This window comes from Prionailurus viverrinus, chromosome F2 (genome assembly GCF_022837055.1).
Source record: "Prionailurus viverrinus isolate Anna chromosome F2, UM_Priviv_1.0, whole genome shotgun sequence".
NCBI classification, from domain to species: Eukaryota; Metazoa; Chordata; class Mammalia; order Carnivora; family Felidae; genus Prionailurus; species Prionailurus viverrinus.
The window spans coordinates 38,221,392-38,240,629 of record NC_062578.1 but is presented as its reverse complement, the minus strand read 5'-3'; the positions used below and the strand labels follow the sequence as shown (position 1 = coordinate 38,240,629).

The window sequence follows — 19,238 nt, the reverse complement described above, 5'->3', positions numbered from 1 at the left end:
ATTAAAGGAAACAGTAAAACTCCGTGAGTGCTCTGAAGAACAATGGAGAAAATGAGGCAAATGTAAAGTGATGGAGTGGAGGGTGGTAACGAACTAAGTCCAAAAGTAGGAGATGAATTCCACATATAACGGCAGGGTGGAGGGAGGGAAAATGTGCAAGGAATAGAAATAATGTCCACAAAGAAAAAGAATAACACCTCTACATTGTGGTGACTCCCACACTGTAAAAATCCTACATAATGATTATAAAAAGGGAAGAGATTAAGGCAGCAATTAAGGCAATTACCCCTATACTGTACATCCAAATATACTCTACTGCTAGAGAATGAAGCACCTCTTTATTAAAAGGAAAATACCTGAAAGCGATTTTTTAAATTGGCTTTGGGATATTTTGATTTCTTTCTTTCCTTTTTTTGTTTTTTTTTTTTAATTTGAGAGAGAGAGAGAGAGAGAGAGAGAGAGCAAGGGAGAGGGGCAGAAGGGGGGGAGAGAGAGAGAATCTTAAGCAGATCCCATGCTCAGCATGGAGCCTGACATGGGTCTCAATTTCAGGACTGTGAGATCATGACCTGAGCTGAAATCAAGAGTCAGAAGCCTAACCAAATGAGCCCCCCAAGCGCCCCTGGAATATTTTGATTTCTGGTAGGACACAATAAGTAGTGGAAAATCTGAAAATTTACTGAAGTGGCATGACAATGAGCTGGAGTTTGGTTTTTAGTTACCCCTGAGATAATCCCAGGCTCTTACAAAATGTATGTGTGTAACCTTGGGCGAGTTACTCAACTTTCTATATCTGATTCCTGAACTGTGGGTTGTAAAGAGTAATAATACCTTTCTATGCGGTTTTTGTGAAGATTAAATAAGATGATGTAAGTGCCTGGCACATAGACAATAGCTGTAACTTTTTTATTCCATTAAAAATTAAATATTTTTTTAGAAATTATATATGAACTGCCCTGACACAAAATTTAGCTTGTCTACCGTCTTGGTCAGAGAAAACGGAGACCAATTTCTTGTAGAAATTATAACTAAAGAGAACCCATTTCCACATCACTTGAAGAAAAATCTCCTTAAAATCCTCTCCTTTATAAATCCCCTAAACTATGCTAATCTTCTTAATTATAAAGTAGATTTGTTGAGTCCTCACTTTTCCTCCAGGAAAGAATCCTCAGCTCAATCAACGCTGCAGATTGTGGAATGGCCTGATTTGGGAGAAAGTGTTGGCAGTGTCGAGGAAATGCCTTCAGAGGAAAGTAAACAATTTTAAAAGGAACTCACAGGAAACAGCCTGTCTTTTTCTCCTCATATCCTTATGAGCTAGAGATGCTCAAAGAAAGTGAATAGGTTTCAGAGATGATTGAAGTGAAAGGCACATCTGAAAAACAGGTGAATAATAAGTACATTTGATGGCCGCAGGTAGGTGCTAATGGCCAAATGGAACCAATAACTGGAGAGCGAGGTCTAGTAAGATTGTAAGACTTCAGTTTTTGGTCCCTGAAAATGAGGCACAAAGTGTACCTCTAAAGAATATAGTCAGAAAACGTTTCTTTTAGCCATGTTCATAGTTCCGATTTTTAAATTCTTAAGAAGTAAGGACAACACAATATGTGAGAACTGGTGGATAACTATGGAGAAGGACTAAAGGAATAAAGAACAGGTGTCACCCACAAAGTCCGCCTAAGTTTTGGAAGTCCCTGAAGAGACAGAGGAGTTGGCAGGACCACAAGGAGTGAAGACACGGCATTGCATGCGTGATTCTAGTAATATTCTAGAGTCTGGGAACACAGGGACACTGGGGGGAGAGACGTCAAATGGTCAGGAAGGGAGCAGATGTAGGCAACTAGAACCCTGGACCAGCACGCTTGTTAACAGACCTCTCCCTGGCTTCATTCCTTTCCATTGTAGAGAGCTTCAGATTTCCCTGAATGACCCCACACTCAGTAGAAACTCTCTGGAGTTCAAACTGCGCCCAGCCTCTCGTCCTTTTAGGGAAGTGGATTATATTCCTCCAAAATATGAGAGGGGAGAGGAAAGTCTTTGGGACCGAGTAGGCAGGTGATCTACAAGTTCTGCCTGCCCAGCACTATTCTGAAAATACCGTCCCAATTCTCTTCCCCATCGTGTTTTCCCGGAAACAATGGTTATTTTTCAGGGATGTGCACGAGACCCAAGTCAAGCTAACATAGTTCAAGATCAGAATTTTGCTGGGACTACTGGGAAAGGATAGCAACCTCTGAGAGTTTGCCAAGCTGGTGGCAATATGAACCTAGAGCTTCTAGTCTCTTCTTGACATCTCAGCAAGAGGATCTGTTCAAAAGAACAGCCAACACAGAGAAAAGAAGAGGTGGGAGTTGATGGAAGACTGATTGCTCGCACCACTGTTGGGAGTACTAGCTCCAGCACACATAAGGCCCATCTCTGGACTTTTCAGCTACAGGAGTTGGATGATTATTTTTCAGGTCAGCTTAATTTGTGTTTCTGTCACTCACAACTGGTGAAGTCCTGCCTACTATATTCTCTTCTGCCCCAGTGTGATTTCAGCCAAGTAGAGCTTAGGAGAAGTTGAGGAAAATCCGTAAAGAATGTTCTTCTCTCCCTTCTTAGCATCACAATTCCTCTGACTCCATGACTCATTTGGCATATAAGCATTCTAAACTAAAATCATTGGCCATAGCTAACAGATAACTCCTGCCTCTCTCTGGGAAACAGCATACATCTGCTGGCCTTTCTCTGTTTATGCCAGGGAGGTTACTGAATGCCTCGACAGAGGTCAGCCCACAGCCTAGGTCTTACAGCTAAGTCTTGATCATGGAGCTGAAGGAAATGCTCAGTGTTCTCTGCTAGTTTGTTCTCTGGCCAGTTTGGGCCTTGTTGGAATACCTGGAACACTCTCTGGCCAGAGCTCCTTTGCCTAGTCTATATTGCTAAAACTCAACTCTGGACATCCAGTCTGCCCACTCTGTCTTACCCATTATACTCTGGAATTTGATTTTCTCTTCACTCTCTTGACATCTTGACATACGGCTACACCACTTTTGCTCTTTTCTGATTTCTTTCCTGTACTTGCTTAGCTTAGCACCTGCGATTGTGATCTCCCCCATTCTCCAGGCACTTAGGTCTGGGTGCTGCTTTCTGAGTCTTCAGTTCCAGTAAAGATGGGACTGGTTATTTTAATAGGAAGATCTCTCTTGCCCACTATGGAAATGCTGGGAACTTTCCAGTCATAGTGCGGTACAAGCTGTGCCACATACTCTGCAGACCAACCCACTGCTTATTCCTTGGGTGCTGACACTGCCTTCTTTTCCTTGTGCCCACAATATGTGTCTACTTAAGCATGTGATGAATAAATAACTCAAGGGAGAAAGTGGCTGCATCAACCAACTCATCAAGTTAGCATTTTGCTGTCACGCACAAATACAAGATGAACAACCTTCTGTTTCAGAAGGAACCAAATTCCACCATCTGGAACAAACCCTTTGATAGCATTACTCTCCAATTATTATGGGATTTTATCTCATCATTGGTGCATAAAACTGTCTTCAAATATTAGAAAGACTTGTCATAACATCTTTGTATTCTGCATGTCCCCAAGGAACAAAACTAAGAAAAATAAGTGAAGTTGAGAGAGAAATTTTCAGTTTCGTTTAGGAAAGAGTTTTTTAAGCTTTCAGAGCTAGCTCAAGATGGACTATGCTCTTTTAGTAGGTGGTGATATTTCTGTCACTTTGGTGTGCTTCAGTGATTTAACAAGTATTGGGTGAAATCCCAGTAATTGGCACTGAAAAAAATCATCTTAGCCTGGAACGAGGAATACTCGACCTGAAGCCGGCTGTTGTCCATTTCTAGTTAAACCCGCCCCCCAACCCCCATCTGCAGGCCCTGGGAAGCTTTTCTGTGTGTTCACTCTCTGACCTAAGAGCAAAACTCCCATCTGGTCTACCATTTGGCCTATCTTAACAATCTGGAACTCCAAAGTGCAGTACTCTGAAAGAATCATTTTTGGTCTCTAGGGGATCTTTCCCCCGCCTGTGCTATGGTTAACACCACAGGGAATTATGTTAATTTATTCATGCGTTCCTCTGACTGAAAAATGTAGACAAGCTGGCTTTCTGATGAGTAAGAGCACTTCTGATGAACCATGGAAGTTTCCTCTTGACCTAATGATCTTCCTTCTATCTATTTCTGTTCTCTGATATGATGGTTTCAATTTTTAAATTATCAAAGCTGTAGATTTAGCTTTTGCTAATATTGTCTTTTGCCAAACTTAAATGTTATGGGCTTTATGTATTCTTTACTAGATACTTTACTAGTAACTTTTGCAAATTTGAGAAAAACGTGTGTCCAAAACCTTTTAATGGAGCCGGAAAAGATGTAATAAGGCTAATTAAAATGAGAGATTAACAATTCTTTTCTTTTTTAAAAAAGGAAAAAAGATTAGGCATATTTGACCCAGAAAGAAGACAGTTAACATGAGGGTTGACAAAAGTCTGTGAAATCATGAAAGGCTTAATAAGGTGGCTATAACATTCTTTTGGAATATCAGATTATGTGCACTTCGCTTAAAGTTTGAGAAAGTTAAAAATTTCAACAATATTTTGCCCTGTTGACAAAAACTTACATTTTGACCTTCTTTTTCTTTTCTATGCCATATATCCCAAGGATCATGCATAGGAAAAGCTGGATTTGTGTTCTACACTCGACAACACTACTCAAGAAAAAAACTCACGAAAATTTTCTACATATCCGAACATAATGGAAAATATCAATGTTAAAATTAATTTTTGGATAAAGGTGATGGAAATTTAGACTTCTGATGTCTTCAAATTTTTCCTACTGTCATTCAGGTTCTTTTCATTTCTAGTCTCTGCTCTGAGTGAAATCTTCAGGACGTGTAGATTAGGAATGTAATTGCTGGCAAATCATTCATTATTAAAATTCTAATCAAACAATTAGGATGATTCATGGAACTCTCATTGGAATGAGACTGCACCGAATTTTGAGCCTAAGCTTGCAACTGTGGAGGCCGGAAAAGTGACCAGAGCTCCCTAAACACTTTAACATAAAGGGATGTGTGGTTGATGGTTTCATTTTGAAAATACACTAAAAAAGAAATTCTCTGTGATTCAGAATTATAGATATTTACAATCTTGGTAATATCCACGTATAGAAATCTTTGCAGTATCTCAAATGTGTAAGTTCTTAGGAGACCGTGTGTCTTCGGGTTTGTTTTTGTATTTGTTGGTTACAGTCTCCTTGTTTCCGGGGGAGGAAATCTAACTGAAAAGACCCAAAAGGCCGCAGGGCACACTTAAAGCTGCAGTGGAATCCGCGAAACATAATTTCCCCAAGGAACATACTGATTTTTTAAAATAAGAGAGCAAAGAAATGAATGGACAAGAGGAAGGGAAAAAAAACCAGGAAGCTTAATTTGTAAATTAAGATTGCTCCCTAAATGTATGTGGAGAGGGCCATATATATATTTTGAACTTGTCCAAACCTTTTGTAATCAGTGCACAGCTGTATGTGTGTGGTTTGTTCACTGAAAAGCTACCTATAAACACATGGTATCTGAGAATCTCTAGGTTTACCTGATAGGTTTTTTATGTCCTTTTACAAGGAATAATGTACTTATTTTTGATATTTAAAATATCTTAATGATGTGGTACTACAGGCACTGTTACAATGACATTTCTAAGTAATATCCGCTGTTCATGATCGAGCAATGTTTTAGGAGCACAATATTTTGAGACTGTTCTTCATGAGAAAAAAAGAGGAGAATTCAGTAGCAAGACGTGTTCTCAATATTTTCCTTCCTTATTTCCAAATATTTTCAGAGTGGACATGGCACTTTTAAAACATGGCAAATATAGGGGCACCCGGGTGGCTCAGTCGGTTGAGTGTCTGACTTCGGCCCAGGTCGTGATCCTGTGCGTTGTGGGTTCAAGCCCCGCATCGGGCTCTGTGCTGACAGCTCAGAGCCTGGAGCCTCCTTCAGATTCTGTGTCTCCCTCTCTCTCTGCCCCTCCCCCACTCTGTCTATCTCCCCTAAATAAATAAACATTAAAAAAATTATTTAAAACACGGCAAATATAATATTTATAGCAAAGAGAAAAGTTTCCAGAGATGGCAGAAATGAGTGGAGGTAATACTGTGTTAGCATATACTTTTGCAAGAAAGAGAATCTTACTCAAATAAGCTCAAGAAAATGCAGTATATTAAGTGGATCGTGATTTAATAGACTCCAAGATGAAGTTAAACTACCAGACATCAGGAGGGGCAGGAACCAGGCACCGCTAGGGGCCTTAGCAGCAGACGTTCATTGTATCTGAATCTGATGGTTCACCATAAACATGAGACAGTGAGTCTGAATGACATTGTCTAGCCTATGTATAAATTGGCTCCTTCAGGCCAAGCTGTACCCTTGATCAAATTAGGATGGTTGGTGATGCTGAGCATACAAGAACATATTTTATTAGAAGTCATGTGGAAGAGGAAAAAAAATATGCCATATAGTACAATCACTAAAATAATTGAAACTTGGATCACGCAAAGACAAAAGTTATCACTCGCTTGAAATATAGCTCTGAAATTTCTGTGTCAATGTTTGAATTAATCTCCTTAAAAGATCAAAGCCTGACACTGACATCCTTTTTTTTTTTTAAGGAATTTCATGAATACAATTCTGAAGTCTCTAACATATTTTAGCTCCAGATTAGGTTGACCACCATTATCAGAAAGCAGTTACCAGAAAATACTTAAGTGTTTTTACTAATGCATCTTTGAAAGCAACTGGTAGTAATAATTACTCCTTTGGACTTACTGTATAAATCATTGCATATAATTCTTTAGCAATTAATGTAATCTTAAGGCTATGCCAAGTAATTTCAACTAATAAATATATAAATAAAATAGCAAAATCAGGCCAATAAGGTTTACTGAAAACTTTAGTTTTCATCAATATGAATAAATGTGTTTTGAAAAACCTCTGCGACACCTAAGATTGCTATTATGACTCGCAATAATTGTTCCAAACCTGGATATTGTTAAAACCTTAATAGCAAATATAACGAGGAATAAGTAATCAACATACATAATGGAGTATTAGCATCTTAACCTCCAACATCTGAGCCATAAAGGGAGCTTCTGCTCTTTCTTTCACTCACGTATTAGTTCTCAGAATGGTTCACATGGCTTCCTTCCTTCCATGCATAAACATTATTCCCTAGCAGCAATTTAAGAATTGGGCTAACATTCGTGACCTTTCTCCACCTTCGCGCCCCCTCCCCCCCAACTTAGCTCTGTCCTTCAGGAAAACCACAATAACCTACAAAGATGTTGCTCCCTGGCTTAAGTACTTTAAGGGCATTTCCTGGCCTGCAGTTTAAACTTGAAGCACTTTTGCATCTCAGAGCGCACACCCCTTCTTGCCTGGCCCATTCCTCCCTTTCCAGATTTTTCTCCTCCCACTCTCAGCCTTACAATTGATGATGCTGATAACATGAATACTTGTTACTCCCATCCACCTTATACTTTCAGATCCTTTCTTATGCTTTTTCCTCTAGTTGGAATATTTCCTCATTCCATTCTTTACCTAATTAGTTTCTGCTCTCCCATAAAGACTCAGCTCCTGGCTACCTAATCCTAGGAACATTCCTAGAGTTTATCAAACTAGGCTAAAATTCCCCGCCCCACTGTGTTATCCCACAGTGTCCTGTACATACCTCAGTCACAGTGGCTATGATATCATATAAAAATGACTTGTTAGTGGGTCTATTGTTTCACAAACTATAAGCGGGTTCCATGTTATACCAACCCACACCCACTAGGGACTTAGATTTGTTGAACAGAATGAAACTTCTGACACAGTTATCAGCTAATGAAGCTGTTTCATAGGGAATTTGAAATTCCAACAGAAGAAACTTACGGACTGGTATTTAAAAAATTTTCCACTGCTTGAGGAAAGTGAATTTAATCTTTTAATTTTTCTTATTAGTTCACCCCAGAAAAGAGTCTATGCCTCGATGTTGCCCAAGAGCATTTTCTTGGCAAGCTGGCTCACTGCCTGGAACCATCTCGACACTTTGCCTAAAGCAAGACAGTGATTGTTCAAATAGGAAACACACTGATGGGTCTCCAGGCATGGCTGAAATGACGCATTTTCCACATTAGAATTCTGTAATCACGACTGTTACAAATAATGTGATTTGGATCAATTACCCAAATCAAACAGCACGTTTCTGTTGTTCTATATCCTAAATCCCTCATTAGTATAGTAAGAATATAAACAGAAGCTTTATAAATGCTATACTAATGAAAAGGAAGGACCTACATATCTAAGATAAATAAAATAGATCACTGTATACATTGACTATTCAGCAAAAAATTCTGTGTCCTCTATTACCTGCATGTCTCAGGTAACAGTGGTTTGGAGTTAAGCACATCTGAATTGTCCAGAAAATCGCTGCAGTTCCACATTTCACTAAGCTAATATAAGAATGGCCTCAGGACAAGTTTTAGATGAAGCGAACTGAGATGAAACTAGAAAGAAGGTAAAATTCTACTTTCTTATTAATGACACACTTAGAATTATCTCTAATCTTTGCTTTTGTTTTACATTCTGCACACTCTAAAGCTACTTTAATTGGGCTCCCTACAGAAGATCACTGTTTTGCAATTCAGTACTCAGTTTTTCAGAGTATTTCCATTACTAAAGAGGGGGTATCTCAAAAGTAAACACACAGAGGGGTGTCTGGGTGGCTTAGTCGGTTAAGCAACCAACTCTTGATTTCCGTGAAGGTCACTAACTTGATCTCACCCTTCGGTTCCTGGTTGGTTCTTCAGACCCAGACTACATCCAGCTAGCTGTGTGCTGACAGCTCAGAGGAGGCTTGAGATTCTCTCTCTCTTTCTGCCCCTCCCCTGGGCATGTGTGCACTCGTGTGTGCACTCACGCAAGTGCACTATCTCCCTCTCAAAATAAATAAACTTCAAAACAGAGTCAACATACAGAAGTAAACATTACAAAATGTGCCCTTTACATATTTCCTCACTCTCTCCTGCATCAGTACATACTTGTTCACACCTTCTCGACATCACTTACAGAATCCAATGATAAAAAGTTCCTTACTTGGTATTATGTGTATCAATGGTATGGAAAAGCTCATGTAATTCTTCTCCACTCAGAACACCATCTGCAAAATATGCTTTGAATTCTTCAAAGGACAATTTTCCATCATCTGAAACGGTAAGAACACACAGAAGATAAGCAAATCATTTCAACTTTGTATATTGTTTTGTCTTTTAATTTAAAATCTTGGCTCAAATGCTTATGCTGGTTTATTTGTGCATGTACACACATTTATTTAAAAAGAAGGAGGGGCGTCTGGGTGGCTCAGTTGGTTGAGTATCCGACTTCGGCTCAGGTCATGATCTCACGGTTTGTGAGTTCGAGCCCCGCGTTGGGCTGTGTGCTGACAGCTCAGAGCCTGGAGCCTGCTTCGGATTCTGCGTCTCCCTCTCTCTCTGCCTCTTCCCTACTCACAATCTGCCTCTCTCTGTCTCTCAAAAATGAATAAATGGCAAAAAGAACTTTAAAAAATAAAAAAGAAAGAATAATTGAAGGTGTTAAAAAGAAAAATAATTTAATACATTTTTATAGTACATGGACTTCAGACATTTACTCCCTGCTGAAATATGTCTTCATGGTTTTAAGTATGTTTGGGTTATTTTTACATTTAACAAGCAATTTAACTAAATATACCAAAAATATATCCGCACAACCAAATAAAAGCCTAATACAGAGTCAATTATTCAGATGTTCTGTCTTCATCTATAGGACCTAGCAGGTTACAGAATAAACAGATGTTTAATAAGTGAATACTGATTATTTAAAAAAAAATTTTTTTAATGTTTTATTTATTTTTGAGACAGAGAGCGACAGAGCATGAATGGGGGAGGGGCAGAGAGAGAGGGAGACACAGAATCGGAAGCAGGCTCCAGGCTCCGAGCCATCAGCCCAGAGCCCGACGCGGGGCTCGAACTCATGGACCGCAAGATCATGACCCGAGCTGAAGTCGGACGCTTAACCGACTGAGCCACCCAGGCGCCCCAAGTGAATACTGATTAAATAATCATGTAGATTCCAGAATTGTTATTGCAATCCAACAAACTGTGTTCATTCCTTTATGATTCAAACAAATGAACACGTTTAAACACAAACACATTTTACTTATTGTGGGATACAAAAGTAAATGACAATCAAATCAGGGAGTCTAATAAAAAGAGATAAGAGGCGTAGGCATAAGCGTAAATATGTTACACAGTAAAACACAGTAAGTGCAATAAGAGATACACTTTGGAATGTATGGGAGTCGGGGCAATACAAGATCTTTCATTTGGGGGCACGAGCAGTGTTAGTAACTTTTGCACGTGACTTTCAATAACAGGTAAATCTGGATAAGCAGAGATGGAAGAAACACATTAATAACAGATGAAAGTAAAAGATCTCTACATGATACAGCAGCACAGAATGTAAGGGAGTGAATGGACATGAACGAAAAGGAAAGCATCCTTCCTTCTGTGCAAGAAGCTGGTTTGCTAGTTATTTCAGGAAGCTGCCAGATGACTTACATGATGGAACGATCCTCTCCCTTTACAAAGAGACAGCAGCGGACTAAGGAGGAGGAACTCAGGTTCACAAAACTCCTGCCGTGTGGTCCTACCAACACTATACTGAACAAAGTGGAGTTTGTCTTTGAGAGAAAGATGATAAGATTTAGTAGGATTGGACCTTCAAGACCCGCTGAGCTTATTTTTTCCCCTAAAGATGGCCCACAGACCATTTTAATTCAGTTAAAATGTGGATTCCTGGGCTCTACTAGAGAATCCGAATCTCAGAGAGGGCATGGAGGGGTGAGGCAGCGAAGGAATCAGGATTTTTCGTGACCTGTGAGACTCTTCCCCACAGTAACGCTTAAAATAAAGGACACAACAGACTTAATCACTGAATGACCTTCTTTCTCAGATCCACTTTCAAAAATCCTTATTTGCAAAATATAAATTTAAAGACCCTTGAGAGTTTTAAAATTGCGTATCATTTTACTGTTTAACTTAATAAGTGAATTAAACCAATCTTCTGGTTAATTCTCAGTGATAGCTAACTGGGCAGAAATAGCACGAGAGGTCACAAAAAACCTGACCTGCATAATTCACAGAATGAGTTCCTCACTCCTAGAGGCCCGCTGGACCAGCCTACCTCAGTCTAGCTCAGTCATTCAAACACTGAAGCAATCCATCGTAAGATAAAGTTGAATCCACGAGGCTCATCAATTTTATATTTTGTATTGTATTGTCCACTTTTGTATTTATGCTTTTGGATGGGCTGTTTTAGTGTCATTGTCTCAAATGACTATTTTAAACTTTGGTTCCATGTAACCTGATGTACATTCCACACTAGATGGTAGAATAGTATCTCTACTGTGTATCTCCTTATTTTGACAAAAAATATGTCACCAGGTTGGGGAACTGGACACAAACCACATCTAGGTATATGTGAAAGAAAGGCAAGAAAGGTAAGAAAGGGGAAGGAAGGAAGGAAGGACAGAAGGACGGAAGGATGGAAGGATGGAAGGAAAGAAGGCAGGAAGGGCAGAGGAAGGAAGGAAGGAAGGAAGGAAGGAAGGAAAGAAGGAAGGACGGATGGAAGGAAGGAAGGAAGGGGGAGGGAGGGAGAAAGACAGAAACCAACCCACTATTTCCAACTCTACCATGGAAATTTGTAACAAATGTAATACATACATATTCATAATGGAATATGTTTTCCTTGGTGAGTATTTAATGGTTCTCAGGTGGGCTGAACCAGGCTATTAGAAAACTTAAGCTGCCTGAGCACCCTATGGACAGGGTAAGCCTCTATAATACTGCTTTATAATCACCATAAGTAGGGAAGTTCCAGTGATAATGTAAACACTATCAAATAAAAGTACTGAACAAGTGCTCTAGTGATTCTATGAGGGCTAAAAACCTTTTTGCTTTGTAATTCTTATTAGAAAAAATATTATAAGAAAAAGCAGTCACTCAATTATAGTCCTGACTTGAAGGATGGAAACTATATTTTGAAAGCCAGTTTTTACCACGTTCAAGACTCCTGAAAGTCTTAAATTCAGGCTGCCATACTTTTAAATAAGGAATTGTAAAGAGTTACTTTGGAATATTTGTAGACTAATGCCTTAATGTCAGACAAAAGAATTACAGTTTTTTTTTAAAGTTTATTTATTTGAGAGAGAAAGAGAGAGAGAGAGAGAGAGAGAGAGAGAGAGAGAGCAAGCAGAGGAGGGGCAGAGAGAGGGAAAGAGAAAGAATCCCAAGCAGGCTCCATGCCATCAGCACAGAGCCCTATGTGGGGCTCAAACCCATGAACCATGAGATCATGACCTGAGCTGAAACCAAGAGTCAGATGCTTAACCAACTGAGCCACCGAGGTGCCCCTACATTATTTTTTTGAAGGAAAAGGAGACAAAATACCCCTGTTTAGTGTGTTCTGCATTAACCAAACAATTTTAATATTTTATTAAAATATTTGTTTTCATCTTCAATTTTCCTGCTCTTTTTTTAAAATTTTTTTTTAACGTTTATTTATTTTTGAGACAGAGACAGAGCATGAACGGGGGAGGGGCAGAGAGAGAGAGGGAGACACAGAATCAGAAGCAGGCTCCAGGCTCTGAGCCATCAGCCCTGAGCCTGACGCGGGGCTCGAACTCATGGACCGGACCGTGAGATCGTGACCTGAGCTGAAGTCGGACGCTTAACCGACTGAGCCACCCAGGCGCCCCCCTGCTCTTTTCTTTTGAAATGGAACACAATTAAACTTTGATTTATACTGGTTTGGCTCACAGACTAGCCAAATCTTGTGATATCTGATATACTATAATAAATCTTTTAACATTTACCACCAAAGGGTACAGGTTTTTCAGCTTTTTCTATTTGAATTGCATGCTTTGCCTGAGTTTGTCCTGAGCACAGCTGACCCCTCTCTGTTTTATTTTTAAAGTATTCTGGTCTTGGGGTGCCTGGGTGGCTTGGTTGAGTGGTTCCACTCTTGATTTTAGCTTAGGTCATGATGCCAGGGTTGTGGGATCAAGGTCCACTTCAGGCTCTGTGCTGACTGTAAAGACTGCTTAGCATTCTCTCTCCTCTCTCTCTCTCCTCTCTGTCTCTCTCTCTCTCCGCCCCCCTGCTTGTCCCATACCCTCTCCCCCATCCCCTACTCACACACTCTTTTTTTCTCTAAAATAATAAATTTAAAAAAATGAAGTATTCTGGTCTTATACTCTACATTCCATTGATTTTTGAGATGGAGGTAGCAGAGTGCAATTGCTTACAGCAGTTTTAGAACAAAGAAACTCTTGAGTTTTTAACACAGATTTGGTATTTACTAGTATAGCACTTTCATCCATTCTCTCATGAGTTTTTTACTTAGATCCTACTAAGTTCCCACACTGTTTTATGCTAAGAATATAGGTAGGCAAGCCCTTAAGGATTTTGTAATTATGATGGATGTTATAGAAAATAAACAGCCAAATACCACATGATAAGGGCAATTCTACGGGACACAGGATGATGGGGGACCATGTAGAAAAGAAAGCTAACCCAGATGTAAGTGTACAGGGAAGGCTTCCCAAACTGTATGACATTTCAGCTGAGATACAAATGAAAAATAGGGGTTAAGGGGGAAATATCTGTAAAGGGGAAGAGTATTCCAGGTAGAGGAAATGCCAACTACTAAGCTAGGAGGCAAGAAACAATATAGGTTGGAACCTGAAAAGAAAAAATCAGATCTAATGTACAACAACATGACTACAGTTAATGATACTGTATTGCATACTTGAAATTTTCTAAGACTGCAGATGTTGAGTGTTTTTACCATAAAAAAAGAGTAATTATGTGAGGTGATGAGTATGTTAAGTAGCTTTATTGTACCGAATATTTCACAACACATATGTATATCGAATTATCAAGTTGTATACTTTAAACACATATAATCTTAAATTGTCAACTATGCATCAATAAAGCTTGGAGAAAAGACAACATACTGAGTGGGAAGATGGAGAAGCCAGAGAGTTAGACATAGAGAGTATCATGAAAAACCACAAAGACCATGGCAATGATACCTGAATTTACCCCAAGAGGAGCCACTGTCTTATTAGAGACTTTGATGTGGTTACCAGTGGGTAGAATGGAGTGGAGAGGTGTGCCATCAGATGAGAAGACACATTAGAGGTCACTGCAGTAGTTAGAGTAAGAATCAATGGTGATGTAAACTTCAGTAGAGACAGTAAGGACGCAAGGTAAGCAGCCAGATTAGTAATTTGTTTCAGAACTAGAATCAACAGCAACTGGTGATCAGTTAGAGGTGATAGATGAGAGGGAACAGGAAGTCAAAAATGATACCCTTCCAGCACGGAGTAATCAGATGGTTGATATCTCCATTCATTGCCAATGCAAAAAGCATGGGGTAGAGTGCTCTTTGGTCTATTGAAATTAGATGTACCTGTGGAATAAGGAGAGGCATCCAGCAAACAGGAGTGTCATATGGGTATAGAAAAGGAGAAGGAGATAGGGCGCCTGGGTGGCTCAGTCAGTTAAGCATCCAACTTCAGTTCAGGTCGTGATCTCATGCTACGTGGGTACGAGCCCCAAATGGGGCTCTATGCTGACAGCTCAGAGCCTGGAGCCTGCTTCGGATTCTGTGTCTCCCTCTCTCTCTCTGCCCCTCCCCTGCTCATACTCTATCTCTCTCTCAGAAATAAATAAACATTAAAAATTAAAAAAAAAAAAAGAAAAGAAAAGGAGAAGGAGAGAGAGAGAGGGGAAGATGAAGAGATACTTGGGAATTATCAATACATACTAATTGAGGTCCTAGAAGTGAGTTCATGCTCCCAAGGAAAATGCTTACAGTGAGAAAGAAGAGGACCCAGAACAGAATTTGGAAATGCCAACTAAATCTTTTAAGTTTCAGATTTTATAAATGCTTGGTGACTGCAAGGATCAAGAGGCTATAGAGAAAACACTTAGCACAGTACCTAGCACATAGTTAAGAGTTCAACAACGGTAGATACAATTTTTGGATGGATTTACGTGTTTGGTATCGCTAAGCCAAGACCATTATGTATTATTAATTCTCATTTTGTTCTCTTTCTTGAAAAGCATTTATTGAGAACACAAAGAATAATGGGTATTTGATATGTTTATTTAAAAATAGAAATTTTAGGGGCGTCTGGGTGGCTCAGCCGGTTAAGTGCCCGACTTCGGCTCAGGTCATGATCTCGCAGTCTGTGGGTTCGATACCCGTGTCAGGCTCTGTGCTGACAGCTCGGAGCCTGGAGGCTGTTTCAGATGCTGTGTCTCCCTCTTTCTCTGACCCTCCACTGTTCATGCTCTCTCTCTCTCTGTCTCAAAAATAAATAAGCATTAACAAATAATTTAAAAAAATAAAAATAAAAATAGAAATTTTCATTTATGTTCTTACGTAATAAGTTTTTATATATCCTAGAGCTGGTGCTTCTTTGAAAAAAAAAAAGAGTCTCTTTAAACACTCATTTAATTTTGCCTTCAAGTTTTTTTTCTTTCACAAATATGCCAACAACGAGAGCATTGATTTCAGCATTTCCCTGCCACTATCACAATTTTAATCTAGTTTTTGTGATCATTTAAATGGCTATTCTCTCAAAACACTGGATTTTCTCTCATGTGTTTCTTTAACATTTTTGAACTTTAAATATTGTAGTTTATCAAGATTAAAACACCAAAACGTCTTCAAAAATGACAGCAGCATCCTTGTACAAAATGAACCCCTGGAAAGCATTACTGAGTTTAGCACACAAAGAGTAGCATATACTTCACATACACATGCAGATTTTTAGAGGCAGAAATAAAAAATATCAACCTTGTTTCTAAAATGATGTACTTAAATTGTAAATTAAGAAAAAAATAATGCTAATATTTGATTAAATATAACAGATTAAACACTTTCTATTAAATGTACATATCACTTTATACATTGCTTTAATATTATTGTGCATTAACTTCCTTATCTCTACATAGCCCCCACCTGTCAAACTTATATTATAAATGTGATTTAAAACAAGTTACTGACAATATATACATGGAAATGAAATAGAAACTCTGCTGATTTCAGCTCCGATATGTCAAGACCTTAGCCATGATCGCTTCCGTCCTTAGAACAGCAAAAATCTGAACAGACTGAAAATCACTAACTTTTCTCGGACTCATCAGAGAACTGAGGTCGCAGGGCAAACCACTCTCCAAAATCTGAGAAACAGGCAAAACCAGAGAATCCCGGCCAAGATCTGCTTACCCGGAGCAGAAGAGACTGGAGCCCTAAACTGACAGGAACACTTACATTGTCATTTTGATGGCTGCTGGAAGCTGGGTACGGACTAGCATAGGAGGGGTTTGAAACTGCTTCAGTCATTAGGGAGCTTCCGCACTTTCGTGGGTTTTACCCCCAGGAACCCTACCAGGTTCTCATAGTGAGGAGACAAAAAAAAAGAACAACTTGTAGCTCTGGAAGAGGGAAGAGCAAGGGGAATCATGAAATATACCCAGAGTGCTCTTCATGACAATGTCTACTCTTCAGGGGCAAAGCTTTTTACCATAACCCTATCCCATTTGGGGAAAGGACATTTCTCTCACTGCAGACCCCTCTAGGCTTCATATCAAATATGCTTAAGGGAAGCCAAGAAACACTTGTGAAGGTCAGAGCCCAGAAACACAGACCCAATAAAAGACTGAGATTTAATCATAAGAATATAGAACACATCTGCTCCTCCATTCCTTACCATCAAGCGAACATAGATCCCCTATAAATACAGAGGACTACAGGAGAAAGAGCTGGAAGACTCAGCTTCCTTTTCAGGAGGAGGACTTAGGGAAGCTCAAGTAAATGGGGGAGACAAAAAGACGAGAAATTTGAAGACTTTAGCAATCAGAGCAAACATTAAACACTGCCCAACTCCTAGCCCGCCAGATTAACATAATTTCTCAAGCTAGAAACCTATTAATCTCATTTCCTATTACCTGATAGGTCACGATTGGCTTTCACAAAAATATTATCAGGAATGCTAACATGCAAGAAAAAGCACAGTCTGAATATACAAAGCAAACATCAGAACCAGACCAGATCTGATACAGATGTTGGAACTGTCAAACAAGAAATTCTAAATAACTATGATTTATAGGTTAAGGGGTCTAATGGAGAAAAAGAGAAGAGATGGGTAATGTAAACAGAGAGGTGGGAACTCTAAGGAAAAAAAAAATCAAGAGATCAAAACCACAGAAATGAATTCATCTGATGGGCTCATCAGTGAACTTGATATAGCTGAGAAAAGAATCAGTTTGAAAAAAAAACAAAACCTCAACAGAACATCTAAGCACTCTGAGAAATTTCAAAAGGTGTTACATACATGCAACTGGTGAAAAAGGGAGTACAGAGCAGAAGAAATATCTGAAATAAGAATAATGGCTAAGAACTTTCCAAAGTTAATGACAGAAACCAAACTACAGATCCAAGAAGCTCAGAAAGCACCAAATAGGATAAATTCTTGTGTTGACATCCCCCCACTCTGACCTAAGCAATTCTATACCTAAGCATATCATATTCAAACTACAGAATGCCAGGGGCGCCTGGGTGGCTTGGTCGGTTAGGCGTCCGACTTCGGCTCAGGTCATGATCTCACGGTCCATGAGTTTGAGCCCCGTGTCGGGCTCTGTGCTGATAGCTCAGAGCCTGGAGCCTGTTTCAGATTCTGTGTCTCCCTCTCTCTCTGCTCCTCCCCTGTTCATGCTCTGTCTCTCTCTATCTCAAAAATAAATAAACATTAAAAAAAAAACACTACAGAATGCCAAAGACAAAGAGGAAATTTAGAAAAAGAAAGAAAAAGAATTAAGCTACAATCTATATAAAGACCAAGAATACAAATTAAAATTACAGTGGACTTCTCATCAGAAAACATGTAAGCAAAAAGTGTGGAGTGAAATATTTAAAGTGTTGAAAGAAAAGCCCCGTAATATAGAATTTTATATCCAGTGAAATTATTGTTCAAAAACAAAGGCAAAAATTGAGACCTTCTCGGATGAACAAAACTGAAGAAATTCATTGCCAGTGGAACTTCTCTGTGAGAAGTGTTAAAAGAAGTTCTTAGGGAGAAGGAAAGTGATACAGATCAGAAACTCAGATCCACATAAAGAATAGTGTCAGAGAAGGCATAAATGGAAATAAAATATTTTGGTGTTTTTATTATTCTGAGTTAATCTAAGAGATAACTCTATAAAGTAATAATACTAACAACATGTTGGTAATTATAACATATGGATAAGTGAGATAAATTATAGCAGTTCATAAGGAACAGAAGGAAGCACTGGAAATATTCCATTGTAAGGTATGTGTATTACTTATAAAGTGGTATAGTGTTATTTGAAGGTATATTTAGATTAGTAATAAATTAAATATTGCAAATTTAGATTAGTGAGAAATGTATAGAGCAACTAAAATGGTCTTAGAATATATAATTGATTTGCTAAGAAAGTAGATAAAAAAGAATATAAGATATTGTTTAAAACTGAATAAGGTAGAAGAAGAGGGAGAAAAAAGGAACAAAGAAAAAGTGGAATAGAAAATAACTACAAATGTGGTAGATATTAATCCAAAATTACCAACAATCAATTTAAATGTGAATGATCTTAACACGCTAATTAAAAGGCAGAGACGGGGGTGCCTGGGTGGCTCAGTCGGTTAAGTGCCCAACTCTTGATTTCGGCTCAGGTCATGATCTCACGGTTTGTGAGACCGAACCCTACATCGGGCTGTGCCCTGACAGCGGTGTCTGCAAGGGATTCTCCCTCCCCCACCCCCCAACTCTCTCTCTCTGCCCCTCCCCTACTTGCACTCTCTCTCTTTCTCAAAAGAAATAAACTTGAAAAAAATTCTTTTAAAGGCAGAGATTTTCAGGGTAGATAACCAAACAAGAGCCATGCTGTCTACAAGAAACCCACTTTAAATATAAAGATTAATACACGCTAAATCTAAAGAGATGGAGAAAGATATACCATAATAGCGTTCAACAAAAGAAGGCTGAGGTAGCTTATTAATTTCAGTCAGAGACTTCGAAACAAGAAAAATTATCAAGGATAGAGAGTGGAATTACTTAATTAAAAAGGGG

The 19,238-nt window shown here is 39.0% G+C and overlaps 1 protein-coding gene across 2 annotated transcripts in view; it reads right to left on the bottom strand.

Annotated features, from left to right (window-relative positions):
- The window catches only part of NECAB1 (N-terminal EF-hand calcium binding protein 1), a 195,853-nt gene that overhangs the window by 149,206 nt on the left and 27,409 nt on the right, over positions 1 to 19,238 (bottom strand). For both annotated transcript variants that reach the window (XM_047842897.1, XM_047842898.1), the window contains exon 3: positions 9,128 to 9,236. In XM_047842897.1, coding sequence (XP_047698853.1) covers positions 9,128 to 9,236 — 109 coding nt within the window. The remainder of the gene's footprint in view (positions 1 to 9,127; positions 9,237 to 19,238) is intronic.